Source organism: Cetorhinus maximus, chromosome 22, assembly GCF_964194155.1.
Source record: "Cetorhinus maximus chromosome 22, sCetMax3.hap1.1, whole genome shotgun sequence".
Classification (NCBI taxonomy): Eukaryota; Metazoa; Chordata; class Chondrichthyes; order Lamniformes; family Cetorhinidae; genus Cetorhinus; species Cetorhinus maximus.
In genome coordinates this window covers 55532488-55551363 of record NC_135900.1, presented here as the reverse complement: position 1 = coordinate 55551363, position 18876 = coordinate 55532488, and the positions used below count along the sequence as shown (strand labels likewise).

Below are 18876 nucleotides of genomic sequence, written 5' to 3'. Positions count from 1 at the left end.
GCATCAGCACTACTGGCGAGTTAAAAATAACCCATTGCCTATACATCAGCACACTCCACTGAACAAACATTAGATTACTGTCTCAGTCATTCTGTCATATTTACATTGAAAAATACAATGTTTGAATTAAATTCATTAATGCAGTCACTTACTATGTTTAAAATATATCAGAATAATTCACAAATGTACCTTTTTTCGTAAAGCCAAATCAATGTCATCCATGGATAACCTTTCTAAGTTGATGGGGGACTCCTCAATCACTGGTCGATGGATTTCTAGCTGCTTCTCTTGCTTTTGAGAACCATCTTCCCAGTTCATTGCTTCATGAAACCACAATTAGACAAATATATACATTTTCAAAATAATTATTTGCTTAATCTTCTCACCATCAAAAATCAAGGAATTTTGTGTAGTTAACGTGGATGACCAATATGAAGTGTGGGACAAATTGTTCTTCGATTTTGACATTCAACATCTGCATTAAGTTCTCAATTTTCACATCAGCCATAATTATCAGACTGGTCTATCCTAATGCTTCCCTGGGCAGCCTCACATCTTCCACCCTCTATAAACTTCAGCTCATCCAAATCTTTGCCAACCTTTTCCAAACCCACACTAATTCCAGTTCACCACCACCTGTGCAATCTGATCTAGATTGGCACCTGCCCACCAATGCCTCAATTTTAAAATTCTCATTCTTGTGTTCAAATCTTTTTATGGTCTTGCCCCACGATATCTTGGTAACCTCCTCTAGTCGTACAGCTCTCTGAGAACTCTGCGTTCATCCAACTTTGGCCTTTTCTGTACACCTTACTTCCTTTGCCCCACCAATAGAGGTCGCGCCTGGAACCATCTAAGCCCTGAGCTCTGGAGTTCCTTCCCCAAACCTCTCTATCTCTCTCTCCTCTGTTAAGATGAGTCTTAAAACCCATGTCATTGATCAAGCTTTGATCAAGGGGAACAAAGAAATGGCTGACCAACTAAATACATACTTTGATTCTGTCTTCACAAAGGAGGACACAAATAACATACCAGAAATATTGGGAAACACAGGTTTTAGTGAGCGGGAGGAACTGAAAGAAATCAGTATTAGTAGGGAAACGGTATTGGGAAAATTGCTGGGATTGAAGGCCGATAAATCCCCAGGTCTTATAATCTACATCCCAGAGTACTTAAGGAAGTGGCCCTAGAAATAGTGGATGCATTGGTGGTCATCTTCCGAGATTCAATAGACTCTGGAACAGTTCCTACAGATTGGAGGGTAGCTAATGTAACCCCACTATTTAAAAAGGGAGGCAGAAAGAAAACAGGGAATTATAGACCAGTCAGCCTGACGTCGGTAGTGGGGAAAATTCTAGAGTCCATTATAAAAGATTTAATAGCTGAGCACGTGGAAAACAGTGGCAGAATCAGAGTCAGCATGGTTTTACGAAAGGGAAATTATGCTTGACAAATCTACTGGAATTTTTCGAGGATGTAACTAGTAGAGGGAGAGCCAGTGGATGTGGTTTATTTGGACTTTCAGAAGGCTTTCGGCAAAGTCCTACATAAGAGATTAGCGTGTGAAATTAAAGCGCATGGGATTGGGGGTAGTGTATTGAGATGGATAGAAAACTGGTTGCCAGACAGGAAACAAAGAGTAGGAATAAATGGGTCTTCTTCCGAATGGCAGTGGGGTACCGCAGGGATCAGTGCTGGGACCCCAGCTATTCACAATATATATTAATGATTTAGATGAGGGAACTAAATGTGTTATCTCCAAATTTGCAGCTAACACAAAGCTGGGTGGGAGGGTGAGCTGTGAGGAGGATGCAGGGATGCTTCAGTGTGATTTGGACAACCTGAGTGAGTGGGCAAATGCTTGGCAGATGCAGTATAATGTGGATAAATGTGAGGTTATCCACTTTGGTAGTAAAAACAGGAAGGCAGATTATTATCTGAATGGCTATAAATTGAGAGAGGGGAATGTGCAACTAGACCTAGGTGTCCTCGTACACCAGCCGCTGAAGGTAAGCATGCAGGTGCAGCAGGCGGTAAAGAAGGCAAGTGGTATGTTGGCCTTCATAACCAGAGGATTCGAGTACAGGAGCAGGGATATCTTGCTGCAATTATACAGGGCCTTGGTGAGACGACAACTGGAATATTGTATGCAGTTTTGGTCTCCTTATCTGAAGAATGATGTTCTTGCTATAGAGGGAGTGCAGCGAAGGTTTACCAGACTGATTCCTGGGATGGCGGGACTGACATATGAGGAGAGATTAAGTCGGTTAGGATTATATTCGCTGGAGTTCAGAAGAATGAGGGGGGATCTCATAGAAACTTATAAAATTTTAACAGGGCTAGACAGGTTGGGTGCAGGAAGGATGTTCCTGATGGTGGGGGAGTCCAGAGCCAGGGGTCACAGTTTGAGGATACGGGGTAGACCATTTGGGACTGAGATGAGGAGAAATTCCTTCACCCAGAGAGTGGTGAGCCTGTGGAATTCGCTGCCACAGAAAATAGTTGAGGCCAAAACATTGTATGTTTTCAAGAAGGAGTTAGATATAGCTCTTGGGGCAAAAGGGATGAAAGAATATGGGGAGAAAGCGGGAGCAGGCTATTGAGTTGGATGATCAGCCATGATCATGATGAATGGCGGAGCAGGCTCGAAGGGCCGAATGGTCTACTCCTGCTCCTATTTTCTATGTTTCTAAACTTTTAGTTACCCACCCTAATATTTTTTCTTTGGCTCAATGTCAATTTTTCTCGGTAAAGAGCCTTGGGATATTTTACTACATTAAAAATGCCATATAAATGTTGTTATAAGCTGATTTAACTTCTCCTTTTAGTTTCCTTCCTTAGCTGTTTGCCGCTAGAGGTGACAGCTTACACTGGAGTATGAATCCAGGACAGCAACTCCATCAGCTTCTTGCCAAGAACCATTCAGCACAAAATAAAAATAAGGAATCTGCCAGCATTATCATTAACAAGTGTTGGCAAACTCCCTTTTCCTAAAAAAACATAAAAGTGATCATGTTGAAAGGTATGGACACATTACTTTTGTGTGGCATCCTTCTATTGAAATAATACAAAGGTTTCCTGGATCTTCTCTTTTTCCAAACAAAAAATCTCTGGCAAACACTTCTTCATTAACATAGTGCTTCTTTAACTGGGTTCCCAGTGAACCATACTCCAGTGGTCTCCAATACAAACTAGTTTTGTATAATATCAAAAATGGAATCAGACAAGAGCAAGTTTCCCCTAGGCTATAGGGAACAGACATAAATCAAAAAGGGTTTTTACTTCAGATAACTATCGAAATAGAAAGTCTAAATATGTGCATGTGTGAATTTGGCAGTGATATTGATTAGCCTGAAGACACTTGCTGTCTAGATTTAAATGTAAAGAATCACCAATGGTGTGAATGGAGAAGAGTGAGCAAACAATAAGCTGACAGAAGAAATTTGGACTTGTGCAGATATTTTTCCCAGCACCTCCCACAAGCCATAATCTAAAAGGCTCCCTAGTCTACACACCATTCCTAGGAAGCATCAGCCAATGATTCTCTTTAGCTCAGAAATATGGACCAAGCCATTGGCCTTCAATCTCAGCTGATAGTTAAGTACCTGGCCTCCATTGATTGTCTTTTCTCCAATGGAACAGCAGAAACCTAAATCGTCTTTGTGACCACATACATGCATCACCATTAAGACTGCTAATTTCCACCTCTGTAACATCACCCGACTCCCCCCCTGCCTCAGCTTCTCTGCTGCTGAAACCCTCGTCCATGCCTTCATTACCTCTAGACTTGACTATTTCAACTCTATTGGGTGGCTTCCCTTGTTCTACCCTTCGTGACCTTAAGGTCACACAAAACTCTGCTACCCATTTCTTAAATTTTCACCACATCCCATTCACTGATCACCCCTGTGCTCACTGACCTACGTTAGCTCCTGATTAGGATGTTGGCCTTTATTTTAAAATTCACATCCTTGTTTTCAAATCCCTCCATACCCTCGCCCCTCCCAATCTCTGTAATCTCCTCCAAGCCCAGAACCTTCCGAGGCATTTGTGCTTCTCCAGTTTTGGTCCCTTGAGCATCTCAATTTTAATTGCTCCACTATTGGTAACCATGCCTTCTGCTACCAAAGCCCTAAACTCTAAAATTCCATCCCTAAACCTCTCTGTCTCTTTCTATATCTCCTTCCTACTTTGACACTCCTTAAAACCTATCTCTTTGACCAAGATTTTGGTTAATGGTGCTAATATGTTATTATGTCACTTGATGTTAAATTTTATTTGATAACGCTCCTGTGAAGTGCCTTGGGAAGTTTTGTTATGTTAAAGGCACTATATAAATGTGAGTTGTTGGTGTAGGGAGATTACAGGTGCATAACTACTACCCATTTAGACTTCCATATAATCTGGTGAATTACAAAGCATCATTTGAAACACTTAACAGTAGCTTTTCTGGAGACATGCTTCCAATTTGAATTCCACAAATTATTCATGACAAATATCAGGCTAATGACAAACTTACACAGTTACAAACTTATGTGAACAACATTATTAGCTTCAGACCATACCTTGTGCCACACTTTCTGAAACACGTTTGTTATAGGGTTCAACACAGACGCCTAGTTTTTCCAGGAATTGCTTGTAATTCACTGTTCCAGTTCTAGAAAGGTGGTATCGAGAACAGAGCCTGATGGAAATATATAGGTCAGTGTGAAATTAGCTAAAAGAAACTGTGGGCAGAATTTAGTTGTGGTGATAGGATCCCGTCAACCGGCTGTAGAACTGGTGGGAAGCCTGCGTCGTCTTTCCACAGGAGGCCCAACTCTATTTCAGTGCAACTAGGTGCTTACCTGGGCAGCGTAGGCCTCCCACACAATTGAGGCCCAGGTACAGTGGAAATCCCCGTCCCAAAAGAGGGCAAGCCAGTCAGAGGTCTTGTAGTACCGGCAGTGCCAGCGGGTGTGAAGGCTACGGCTGGTATTGCACTGGGGACTATGCAGAGGATCAGTGATAGATCTTCCGGTGTCAGGCTAGTGAGGCGGGATAAGGTTCTCAAGGAGAGTAGCACTGACCAGGTTGGTGAAGGTGGGTGCCAGTCGGGTGGGTGTGTGGGAGGTGTGGGCACCTGCCGAGGGAGAGAGAGGGATGAAGAGGTGGTGCGGAGCAGGGGGATGGGGGCTGCTGCCTGGGAGGGAAGAGGGGGGTCGGGCATGGTGATTAGGTGGCACTGGCCAGAAGTTGGGAGGGGGCACCGGCAGGAGGGAGGGAGGGAGGAAGGGCTGGTTGGGGCGGGGTGAGGGGGTGGAAAGAGGGGAGTGCCAGCTAGGAAGGGATTGGGGGCGCTGGCCCAGGTGAGGGAGGTCAGGGAGGGGAGTGGGTTGCTGGCTGATGGAGGGGCACGGTTGATAGCAAGGGCAGGAGATGGCTTCCCAATGCCTGCTCCCTTGGTCAGGCTCAGAGTGCCACCCTGCATGGCGAGCACCCCCTACCTCCCCCTCAACCCCTGCCCTCCACTGGATCAATACCCGCAGCGGCAGGATGAGACCCTTATGTGGCCACTTAAGGGACTCGATTGGCCTCCAAGCGGGAAAGCTGCCTGCAAGCCTTCCAAGTCCTACTTAATTGGAGGGAGCTGGGAAAGCGGCGGGTTCCCCACTCCGCAACCTCCTGCCTGATCACAATGCACCCCCTCTGCCGCCGAACTCACCTCCAGGAGGGACATGGCTCAGTCATGGCACTCTCACTGCTTGAGCCAGAATGTTGTAGGTTCAGGTCGAAACCTGAGCGCATAATCCAGGTTGGCACTTCGGTGCAGCCCTGAAGGAATGCTGCACTGTCATAGATGCCATCTTTGGATGAGAAACTAAATAAGGTCCCTTACCCTCTTGGATGTTAAAGATCCCACAGCCTTATTCGAGGAAGGGAAAAGTGAATACTAACTAGCTTCTCAAAGCTGAATCTCAGGCTACTCTCGGCATTCCTAATGTCAAGAGTAGCACTGTTAGAGGCCACAGCCTCTAGGGAACAGATCTTGACATTGAAATCTTCAAACCAGGGATGTAATTAAAAATGATCCGTTACATAAAGTAAAACATAAATGCATTAACAGTTCTCAGAAAAGTGTGGTATTTATTCCTGCCAAGAGGTATAATTTGCAAACTAATTTAAATTTGGATTGCTCTTAATTTTTAATGTTTGACCCTTTGCTTAACACTGACTCATGCTGGATATGATTTTGGTACCTTGCTCATATTCTGTTTTAACTCTTCTATTTATCAAAGAGCAAAGTATTTTGTGTCAATTGTGAAAGCTGAAGGACTAATAACTGTTATTCAGTGAACCAATAAGGAATTGGCATAACCAGCTTCTGATCAACATGAAATAATACAGTACATTATATATTCATGTCAAATTGTTCTAGGTCCATTCAAAGCAGTGATTCAGTCTCAAATGTTATAATCGTTTTGAGTATTCATTACTCTTCTGTTGTAACATATAAAACTGATTATATCACTTCCTTGCAGTCACTACTGGCTATATATTCTACCATTCAAATGGCAAAAGATATATTTTCTTACTGTATTCAATAAAAGCACATTATATTTTAGAAAGGGTTATGTAGCTCATGCAGTGAGCTATACATTGGATTGATAATGGAGTGTTGATAGATCAAAGAATAGTCAAAAGTCACCCAGAAACACCAAAGATATACAATCTGCTTATACTGACCTTTCAAATTGAGAATCTGTCATTCGAAAGCAGTAGCTCTCAAGAACTCTTCGAACTTCATAGCACCGAATGTGTTCATCCTTATTATAATCAAACAACTTAAAGGCTCTGATAAGGTTTTTCAAATTATTTGAAATCTATGTTAGAGAAATAATGATATTGGTTATAGATTTTTGCCAATTTATTACAAAAATGAGTCAGTACATTCTCCCTTCATCTCTGGGACCTGCATGCATCCATCCAAGAGGGCAGAGGTGCCCTCAATTTAATTTGTCATGCAGAGATGGCACCTAGGACGGAGCAACATTCTCTCAGTGCTGCTCTGAAGTGGCAACATAGGTTATGTGCTCAAGTCTCTGGACTTAAAACCACAGCATTCTGGCTCAAGAAGTGAGAGTGTTACCACTGAGCTGTGGATATGCTTTCTAATCCAGCCTGAACTGATATTGCCAGCAGTAAGAATCCTGCACTAAATCAACCTGAACAGTTCAATTCTGGTGTTGCTGAATGGGATGGCCCGTCTCATTTTTTTTCTTTATTCTTTCATGGGATGTGGGCATCTATGGCAGGGCCAGCACTTGTTGCCCACCCCTAATTGCCCTTGAACTGAGTGGCTTGCTAAGCCATTTCAGGGGGCAGTTAAGAGTTAACCATGTTGCTGTGGATCTGGAGTCACATGTAGGCCAGATTGAGTAAGGATAGCAGATTTCCTTCCCTAAAGGACATTAGTGAATTAATGCTAAGATATGGTGACTTTGTGAATATACAGTCACTTGGATAAGTTCAGAGCCAAGCGCACAACTACACTCTATGCATTTCTCTCCAGAATATTTGTCCATGCATTAACTATGTCTTTGCCATTAATGACATTATTGTGGACAATTGCATTGACATTGTAGGAACAGTGCCCCATAAATTTGCCCAATGAAGGGTTGCCTTCAAGATTCATAAGGGAAATGCCTTGTAAACAGCCTGAGGATGCCAACACAATACACAGCTCAACTGTTGACCTGAGTGCTGGGAAGCAAAGAGTTAATACAGATTTTTAAGCAATTATGTTATAAAATCATTATCCCTCTTCAGGTTCAGTGAAGATGCATATAATGAGTCATAAACATATCACAATCACAGACTTCTGTGGCTGCTTATGTGTCCCAACTACTTGCATTTCCGTGGGATCCTTTGTAAAGTAAAGGGCAATGTAAAAAGTAAACCAATCTGTCTATAATTCCATGCTTTAGTACTGACTTGTTCAGGACGATTAAATCACAAAGGGGCAAGCCCTTCTGAAATATGGGTCATTCAGATGAAGTTTTCCTTCGTCTTTGGTAGAAGCAGCATTTTGCTTAGCTTTGGGTTATTCATTTTTCTTCACTAAAAACCTTTGCTCAGCATGTGTACAAGATACCTTTACCAGTACAAGGTGCTTTTAAGGGCATGGGCGGAACCTTACCATTAATAGGTGGGGGGTTCATTTTTGGCTTTTGCAACATACTAAGGGATTTCTTACCTTTTCTCTGAGATGATTCTCAATTTGTTTTAACGTCATATTGCAACTGGATAAAATGGAACTGCTCCTGGAGAGAGAAAGAGGGAGAATAGGCAGACAGACAATTGCTATTGTGAACAAACCCAGTGCAGACATTGTTTAAAGATACAATGCACCACTACTAGCAACTATTGCTATAAACAATATTTAGGACACCATATTAAGTCACCATATCTTAGCATTAATTCACTAATGTCCTTTAGGGAAGGAAATCTGCTATCCTTACTCAATCTGGCCTACATGTGACTCCAGATCCACAGCAACATGGTTAACTCTTAACTGCCCCCTGAAATGGCTTAGCAAGCCACTCAGTTCAAGGGCAATTAGGGGTGGGCAACAAGTGCTGGCCCTGCCAGAGATGCCCACATCCCATGAAAGAATAAAGAAAAAAAATGAGACGGGCCATCCCATTCAGAAATACCAGAATTGAACTGTTTAGGACAGGGGTCAGCAGTATCTAGGTAAAGCATGTTTGATTACATAAAACAGGTAAGGAATGGACAATGTGGCAGGGATTCAGAAATAATCAGAACTTTTACAAAAATATTCCAAAACAACATTTTCACATCAGGTGCTACAGGAAAGAAAAACACAAGCTAAATTGCTAAACTTACCATCTAGCACCAAGCAATAGTTAAGTAAATTCTAGTAAATCTTGTGCTCAGGTTATACCTTCATAGGCTTTATGACTTCAAACCTGGCAAGAGTGACTGAAGTACTAATCTTTTTAAAATTTTACTGGCTGATGAAAAGAATAATGGAGAAAAATTGGAGTAGTGTTGTTTTTTGGGTGTGAATTGGGTGGTATGATCACATCTACCCAGGTCCCAATCAAAATTGGGCCGCTGGCCTCATCTACATGAAATCAACAAACTGTAGATGCCAATTGGGCGGGCATGCAGGTAGGTAAGTATTATGGGGGTAATGGGGAAACTAGTCTGCAGCTGTTTGCAGTATTTTTGGGGAGTCAGGAGGAGCACTTTACCCAGGCAGGAATGTCCCTTTGTAAACTTTATTAAGGTACATAGTGTACATCTGAAAGAAATCTACTATTGTATTATCTGCAAAATTCTTACTGACCTTAATCAGTAATTCAGCCACTACATTTCTCACTTGGAATTAAACAGTATTGTTATGAGCGATGAGGTGTTTTTTTTTTAACTTGGAGAAAATGGTTTAAAAAAGATTATTTCATTTAGTTACAGAATATTTGATTAATAAAAATACTGAGATCTGACAGTCCAAATATTGGGAAGACTTCTTGATTGTATTAATTGTGGACTCTCTTTGCCCTCTACCTTAGGCCCAGTTAAGTGAATTTTGTTTGTAAGACTGCATCATATGAATGTGTAACTTTGATGATCCAGTTGATAAATTCATTGCTGAATGTGAAATGCATTTTTACAGAGCAGAAAAATCTTGAGTTCATATTAGATTTATGGTGGACTAGTTGATCTCAGTAGGACACCACAATGGGCTTCAGTGTCCTTGGCCATGGAAAGAAACAAACAATTTGGGGTTTCATCACCAAATTGCTATACAAGAACACTGGCTGGAAAATGCTTTTATGTAGACATTGGGGTCTAATGTAATTTTTTAAGATTCAGAAGAAAAACAAGAATGTTGGCCTCTTTTGAAAGGATTTGAACATTAGTTTGTTCCACAAGGATTTGAATGTTGTGTTAGGAAATAGAGATAGTTTAAGTAAGTTATATTAGTATTTGTAGGTGTTAGGAATGACTTTTAGCTTTAATGTTTAAGTTTGATTTGTATACCTGTGTGTTAAGAAAAGGTCAAGTTGAGTTTTAGTTTCACTTTAAAAGGTGCCTGCATTTCTAGCGAAAGTTTATGACTGTCAGAAAAATTAAGCAACAGGGGTCCAGAGAGGCAGGCCCCTCCCACAGGCACACACACAGAAGAAACTAGAAATAGCAGTTTGATTTGGAAGCTATTTGAGTTCAGTTGGTTTTGAAGACAGCTGCAGGCAGAAGCAGCCTAAAAGGCTTAGATAGCCAGTTCCAATATGAAATTGGTTTAAAGTAGCTGCCAAGGAGAGACTGGAGTAAAGGGGACAGATAGCAAGTCCCAAGCTAAAGGAAAAGTCAAAGGATCCAGGGGAACAGGAGAAAGTCCCAAGTAGACCTTCTAGTCAAAGGAAGGACAGGAACCTGGAAAACGTCCTGTTAAGTGAAGTTAAGAGTGAGGAGCTGAGGAAGGCTCCAAGCTTCAAGCTTAAAGGAAGAATAACTGCAGGAAGCAGATTTAAAGCAAGAGGCCAGAAGCTCCAAAGAGATGGCTGAAGGTCTGTAACTCTTTGCTATGGGCATGTGAAGCAGTGGTGTACTGTTGACAACTGACTCAGTGTGAGAGAGAGTGTGTGGAAGAAAAATTGAATGCATGTGGTGACCAAAGGGAGAAGAATATTGGAAGGAGAGTTCAAAACCCTGGAGGTGAACCCCTCCGGAAGGCGTCTGAGATGGAGCATCAGCTTGGGGGAAGATTCTGAGGCAAGTTTTTGGAGAGTGGAGATTGGAAACCCTCGTGTGAAAGACGGAGTGCAGTGAGGCCTCATGGTGTGGCAAGCGTCTGGTGGGAGTTGATGAGAGATCCATAGCATCTGGTTGAGGTAGCATCTGTCACTTGGTTTCAGAGTGGTGTGCCTGACTACAGGTCGCCTATTGGTTTATATAGACTGTGAACATTAGAGCATAAGATAGTTTTTGTAACTTGTGTTATCCTTACAAATTTGTATATATCTGTAAAAGTACATTGTGGGTGAAGGAGTATTGTATTATAGTTCATCTTTTCTTGTTTAATAAATGTTTTGTTCTTTTGTTAAAAGTTCATCAGTTGATTTCTGTGATTCTGTTCAGTAACCACTCTCCACGTATCTAAACAAACAAATTATAAGTTAGGATCTATCAAGCTGGGTTCCACTCTGGAATCAAGCTTGTCCAGTTGTAACATCAGCTGGGATCATAACAGTTGTTTCATTATACCCCTTATACGCAGCGATTGATATTTATTTCCATTGCAGTCAATGGAACTGAATATCAGTTGGCTGGAGAACTTCTTTAAAATGTAAAATTTAAATTTAAAAAAAATAATTGTTACATGCATAACTATTGAGTTATTATCTCAACATGCACAATACGAGCACAATTACCCAGAGTTCTAGACTTTATAAAGGCCAATGCATTCAGCCTAGATTATATCCCAAATGACAGGCTACAAACTGAAAGTTACTAATGTATTTTAAATCCTGCAGCATCAATAAGATTCTGAGGGGGTTTGACAGGGTAGATGCTGAGAGGATGTTTCCCCTTGTGTAGGAATCTAGAACTGGGGGCACATTTTCAAAATAAGGGTTTTCCCTTATAAGACAGAGATGAAGAGAAATTTCATCTCTCAAAGGGCCGTTAATCTTTGGAATTTACTACCCCAGAGAGCAGTGGAGGCTGGATCATTGAGTATATTCAAGGCTGAGCTAGACAGATTCTATCTACAAGGGCATCAAATAGGTTATGGGGGGCAGGCAGGAAAATGCAGCGAAAGCTACAATCAGATCAGTCATGATCTTGTTGAATGTCAGAGCAGGCATGAGGGGCCAAATGGCCTACTCCTATTTCTTATGTTTTTTATGTTAACCTCATCCTTTCTTTTCGGACCTCCTTCATCAAATGCCCAATGCTAAATACTATTAACTAAACACTTGTAAAGTGAAGTTACTTCTCTATGAAAACTATACTTTTATTTTCCTGTCCCAGGTATCAGCAGATATTGACATAAACCAAGACATGCTGGAAATATGCAGCTGGTCAATTAGCATAGGTAAAGAGAAATAGCTAGTTATGACATTTTAGGTGTGTGCAGAGTTAAGGGTATACATCCAAAATGACATAACCCATCTTTTTCACTTTTTTTATATGAGGCTTCCAATTTTCCCTTTTTTATTTTAAGTACTAACCTGCTGTTTGCACTTCTTACTTTGGATCCATCAGATGCACAGAACTTTTCCAGAAATACCTTGTAAGGAACTGTTTCATCACTGTTGATGGGAAGCTTAAAAATACAAGGAATATAATTTATAATATACAACAAACATAAAATTTACATCCACTGCAAGGAAATAACATTTACTAGAAAATAACTTCAAAAGGCTGATATGATTTTGGGGATAAGACCATTTTAAAATGTTTGACTTTGTAATCATCCAGGAGTTCAGTATTCTAAATTTTAATGATTAGTAATGGATTAGAATCATATCTATTTCTACTAACTTTTAGGATTTGCTTTATCTATGAAACAATTGATGTTCTTCAGAACTTTACAATTGTAACAAATAATAGCTGCTTGGTATTGAGTATTGCTGAAAGAAGAGAGACATGCTGCTGAAGCTTATCGTCTTGCACTCATCAGGACAGAATTGCAAGAATACCAAATCTCCAAGGGAACAACAATTTATACTGCATGAGAAGAGGGTGCTGATTGGTTAGTAAGTGGAATCTGATTGGTAGAGGTATTGCCATGGGGAATACACCAGGGAGAAGTTAACTGCTAAGCTTTTGTTTAAAATCAAACGAGACAAGTTGACTCTGATTGGTCAAGGCATTACCATGGGCAATTTTGTTTAGTTGCATGGATAGGTTCTGTTTGCCAATGACAGGGCCCTGTGTGTGAATATATTTAGCTTCTAACATGCTTAAGTGAACCACACTGTGAGCCTGATTGTTAATCTTAAATTGGTTGTTAGTATAATTCCTAGCACAGTCAGAATTGTTTAGTAAGTGTTGTCCAAACACAGAATCACATCTAATTTTGGACATTATGTTCTGAGTTTGCAAGCCAGGGCTGGTTGAATTCGGTCAGTACCTTGCCTGTTGCGAAGGGACAATTGTTTGATACGATCCAGCAGTCATTGGGACAAACAGTCTACATACCTGGCACCACACCGGCACTGAAATTCCCATACCTCATTACTTATTTGCATTGTAGGCAGAACGTCTTTTTGGCTTAACAGCAGCATCCTGTTAATAGCCATGGGATCGCCTCTATCCCCAGCTCTCACTAACTTTGTCGTCGGTTTCCACAAAGAAACACATTGTTGATGGAATGACCCCTAACCTCTTACCCCTTGCACACTTCCAATATATAGATGATAGGTTTATTATATTTGAATGTCCAGCTGCATGTAAGAATTTCCTTACACACCTTAATGGGGCAGTCAAACAAGCTCCCTTTCCTCAACGTGCTAGTTGAGAAATCTGCCAATGGGTTCTCTACTACTGTCTACTGCAAGCCTATCTTCACTGGTCAATACACGCATTAGGATTCCTACAGTTCCACGCACTACAAGATTGGCCTTATCGGCAACCTCATAAATAGAGCCCAAGCTATTTGCTCACCCTGCAAGCTTGATGTAAAAATAGGGTGCATCAAAGCTATCCTGCGAGAATGGCTACCTAAATCAGACCATTGCTCGCTGTATATCACGCAAACACAGGAATGGGCCTAAGGGCTGCCACTTTCAGACCTGAAAAGTGCCCAGTCTACTTCAGATTACCCTGGAGGGTAAGATGTCTCAAAAATTTGAGCAACAGGTGAAGCTACTTGTTTCGCGCTGTCACTATGCAGTAGCAACATGAGTGATATTCGCCACTAACAGAATGTTGCTGTCTAGCCAAAAAGATGTTCTGCCTATCACACAAATGAGTAATGAGGTATATGGATTTTAGTGCCGGTGTGATGGTATATAGGCCGCAAGTCTCAGTGACTGGTGGATCGTGTCAAACAGTAAGTCCCTTTGGCTGTTCGTAACAGTCAAAATACTGACTGTACTCAACCATACTCACACTAAATGTGCAAATTCTAGACATCTCAACCATATGAAGTATATCTGACTACATGGAATGGCACTTTGAATTGATCAGGAGTGATAAAGAACAACAATGATAATAACAGTAGTAAAACTCTCTGCTGCTTTAAATCCAATAATCAGACTTTTTTTTCTCAATTACCTTTGCAAGTAGATCCTGGAATTGTTTTGTGTTAAGAGGCAGCAGAAACTTTTCTATCACTCTGCGGAATTCACCCTTGGTGACCGTTAGGTTTTGGTCCACATCATAAGCATAGAAAGCTCTCCTCAAGTCAGTTTGTCTTTCCTTGGCTCTCTCAGCAAGAATGTGTTCAATTTTTGTAATAGAACAACTTAGATCTGGGTCAGAGTATAATGAACCTAAGAAATAAATTTCAAATTAAATTTAAACAACTGGAGCACAATACAAAAGAACAATATTGTAACATTTAATCTACTTCCAACAAGACAACATACAAACATATGCAAATACTGACAAACAATAAGTAGTTTATAAAAGTGTCATTATCAAAACATCCATTAAGGGGAATCTGTATTTGCAAAACTGGCATTTTTTTTATTTCCCACCTCCATATAACTACATAAACCAAACTGAAAGGCATGATGACCTGATTTGCATCAGCAACAGTACTGACAAATATTGTTCTTCTTCTCTCCTGCCTCCTCACATAAAAAGAAAAATGAATCAGTGACCCACTAGTAGAAAGTGCAAACAGGGGGAGTTGGGCAGTGCAGACAATCAGACAAGAAGGTTCCATCTCAAAATGGGGTCAAATTCTCATTTTGTTTGCTGGCTTTAAGGGCACACTGTGAAATAAATTTCAATCCAATTCCTAATGAGCATGAACCCAGAGCATTAAACTGTCTGTACTTCAACATTAATTAATAATCTCATTCATTCACATAAGCCACAGGCTGGCTGATGTCAAAATGGAAAAAAATAAAGTTACATTTTGTAATCATTGGTAATATTACTGGTTACTGGAAAATCCAGGCCACATGTTTTTATAAAACAACAGACCAATGAAAATGTTAAGGAAAAGCCAATTTATTAGTTTTATGCTACTTTTTTCCATGTTGTTTTACCTGAAGCTGATTGCAGTGAAGCTCGAATGTTGGAGTTACATGATGAGATCCTCCCCTGTATCGACTGAGGTCTTGGAGTCAGTGACATTCCACGAGACTCCAGACACAGAGACCCCAGGTCTGGGGGAGAGCCAACCATCCTTTTAAATACTTGTAGCAACAATCTGAAAACCCAAGATTTAAAGTTCAGCTTGGTAAAATAACAACCTGCGAATGTAAATCATCCAATTTTTTCACAGAAGACCAATATCTTGCTCTGTGATGTATGATATTTACCTGATCCCACTCTGTGTTCAATATTAGTTACCTGCCTTCATGCTGTGCTCCCTCCTCACTGGGAGTACATTACTTGTCTCTGCCGGTGCCCAGGGGGTCAGTTCTCTGTCCCTGTCAGGGCCGAGGGGTTGGTTATCAGTCTCCATTGGTGCCCAGGGGCTGGTTATCTGTCTCCACAGATGCCAAGGAGCTGGATATCAGTCTCCACAGGTGGCCAGGAGCTGGTTATCTGTCTCCAATGGTGCCCAGGGGCTGGTTTTCTGTCTACCAGTGCCCAGGGGGTCAGTTACCAGACTGTGCCAATGCCCAAGGGGCTGGTTACCTATCTCTGCCGGTGCCCAGGGTGCTGGTTACCTGTCTCTCCCAGTGTCCATGGAGCTGGTTACCAGTCTCTGCCAGTGCCCAGGGTGCTGGTTACCTGTCTCTGCCAGTGCCCAGCCAGCTGGTTACCTGTCTCTGCCGGTGCCCAGCGAGCTGGTTACCTGTCTCTGCTGATGCCCAGGGGGCTGGTTACCTGTCTTTGCCAGTGCCCATGGAGCTGGTTACCTGTCTGCCGGTGCCCAGGGAGCTAGTTACTCTGCCGGTGCCCAGGGGGCTGGTTACCTGTCTTTGCCGATGCCCAGGAGGCTGGTTACCTGTCTTTGCCAGTGCTCAGAGAGCTGGTAACCTGACTGCCGGTGCCCAGGGAGCTGGTTACTCTGCCAGTGCCCAGGAGCTGGTTACCGGTCTGCCGGTGTCTAGGGAACTGGTTACCTGTCTCTCCTGGTGCCCAGGGAGCTGGTTACCTGTCTGCCAGCACGCAGGGTGCTGGTTACCTGTCTCTCCCATTGTCCATGGAGCTGGTTACCAGTCTCTGCCGGTGCCCAGGGTGCCGGTTACCTGTCTCTGCCGGTGCCCAGCCAGCTGGTTATCTGTCTCTCCCGGTACGCAGGGAGCTGGTTACCTGTCTCTCCCGGTGCCCGGGAGCTGGTTACCTGTCTCTCCCGGTGCCCGGGAGCTGGTTACCTGTCTCTCCCGGTGCCCAGGGAGCTGGTTACCTGTCTCTCCCGGTGCCCAGGGAGCTGGTTACCTGTCTCTCCCGGTGCCCAGGGAGCTGGTTACCTGTCTCTCCCGGTGCCCAGGGAGCTGGTTACCTGTCTCTCCCGGTGCCCAGGGAGCTGGTTACCTGTCTCTCCCGGTGCCCAGGGAGCTGGTTACCTGTCTCTCCCGGTGCCCAGGGAGCTGGTTACCTGTCTCTCCCGGTGCCCGGGAGCTGGTTACATGTCTCCACCGCTCTTTCTGCTGCTCCTGCTGCATCGACGCGCTCCGGTTGCTCAGCAACAGCGTTGCTAGTTGGAATCGTAAGCACAATCCTTATTGGATGAAAATAGAACGACCCTGGAACAAGAGCGTTTCCGATTGGCCGAGCCTTCAGTTCAACCTCAGGGACATCAACAACAGGCGGTGAGCTCAGGAGCAGGAATTACTCCAATCTGTCCGTCAATAAAACCTTGGGAACTGATCAGTAAAACTTGGGGATATGGCCCACGATTTCCATCTCCCTCTTTTCCGGACTCCCAATTCATGAATGAATGTTCATTCCACTGATTGCTCTCTGGGCTTGTCTCCCTCTGAAAGTATAAACAGGTCCATCTCCCTCTTCAGGATGTGAGCATCTTCTCTGTTAGAGAGAGACAAGTGGTTATATCATTTAACTGGCTTGTTATTTCCACAGAGGTTGTGTGCATTCTGCATTTTCTGCCTATTTTCACAGATTTCCAGCAATGTTTCACTTCTGATACCATCCAGATTTGTTTCAGAAAATGAGGACAAAGCCATGCCAATTGGTTTTAAAATGGCATAGCTTTAGCAAGATTATGCCCTCTGAATCTGGATTCTCCTACCAGTATATGTGCTATTTTATGCGATGCACCGAACACCAGAAAAGGTACATCAGTCTTGGAGGAAGATCCAATGCAGATTCACCAGAATTGCATGAGGGTTTACAGGCTTAAGTTTAGATGAGGTTTTAGAGGCTTGAGAAGGTAGAAAGCTAGGCCATTAGGAAATCAAGAAACACTTTTTCTCACAAATGATAATCGAGATTGTAGTTAGAAACTTGAGCTTATAATCAAATGATGTTTAACCTCTTAATTACTCTATTTTTATAATGGGTGCAATTATGTATGCATTTATTCTTTATGTATTCATATAAGTAGTTATCCTTTTGTATGAATTCCCGGGTTCTAAAAGGGTATGCTATTCCATTTGTATGGACCCTCAGCCTCTAAGGGAGATCTTATTCTTTTGTGGGGAGCCTTAGGTCCTAAGGGAGCTCATGGTTACCTATCATATACAATTGAGAACTGCTTGTGCAGGCAACAGACAAGAAAGCAATGTAAGAAGGCTCCTCCTAAGAGTAAGACCCTGAAGTCTTGAGTTAAACTGGCACAGATATAAGAAGCATTATATAATAATGTGAGACTCACAGGAGTTGCACCTGTTTGGCCAAAAAATGGCATACTTTGGGCATAAAGATAATTGGGGAAAGAGAGCGGTCAACTGAGAAGAATTAAGGATAAAAGAGACCCTCCGGATCAGGTTTGCCAGGCGGAGAAGACGAACACTACTGAAGACAACCTCTTGCTGGTGCTGGAACTACAAGAAGCAAAGAGAAAAAGACTGATTCGAGTCTGTGTGGTCTACTTCCACGATTGAAACAGGAAGTAAAGCCTGTCCAAATCTGATCATTACTGCCTAGTTTATTAAGCTTTATACTCTTAAATATTTCAAACTTATTACCATTAGGAGGTCTCACCGTCAATTCTTTTGTAACACCTGAACCAAACAAAAATCTTACAAGATGGCCGGCATGGACACGATGGGCCGAAGGGACTGTTTCTGTGCTGTATAACTCTATGACTAAGATGCTGGAACTTGCTTCCCCAAAGGTGTTGTGAATACTGGGTCAATTGAAACTTTCAAGACTGATATAAGCAAAACTCTGTACTATCCTTGTCACCCACCTGGGAAGAGCTGTGGACATAGCAACCACTGGTAGCGAACACAAAAACAGTAAAAACTGGGAAATAAGTGTACTGGTCTGAACTGTTTTTCCTATTGATGGAGTTTTCAGATGAAGACAATTTGGGGTGAAATTGGATTCAATAGCACCCATGGTTTGGGTTCCAAAATAGCATCAACAGTGAGCTCACACATTTCTGATGTGAAGCATGCAAGACGCCAGCTTGTTAAAGGGGTTAACACGCATCAGCTTGGTATCCACCAGAAATATGCTGAGCAGACAGATTGTGACATCAGGATGCAATTTTGATTTGATGCCAGCGCTGATATTTTGGAGCTCCATATTCCAGCTGATAACCTT

At 42.3% G+C, this 18876-nt stretch overlaps 1 protein-coding gene across 1 annotated transcript; it reads right to left on the bottom strand.

Moving 5' to 3' along the window:
* Positions 1–177: 177 nt before the first annotated feature.
* Positions 178–16808, bottom strand: LOC144696320 (EF-hand calcium-binding domain-containing protein 6-like). Its single transcript, XM_078567536.1, has 8 exons — positions 16678–16808; positions 15237–15400; positions 14293–14510; positions 12243–12337; positions 8237–8303; positions 6727–6863; positions 4566–4684; positions 178–320 (listed from the first exon to the last, which is right to left on the bottom strand). The coding sequence occupies exons 1-8, from the start codon at positions 16806–16808 to the stop codon at positions 178–180; spliced, it is 1074 nt and encodes a 357-aa protein (XP_078423662.1).
* Positions 16809–18876: the final 2068 nt, after the last annotated feature.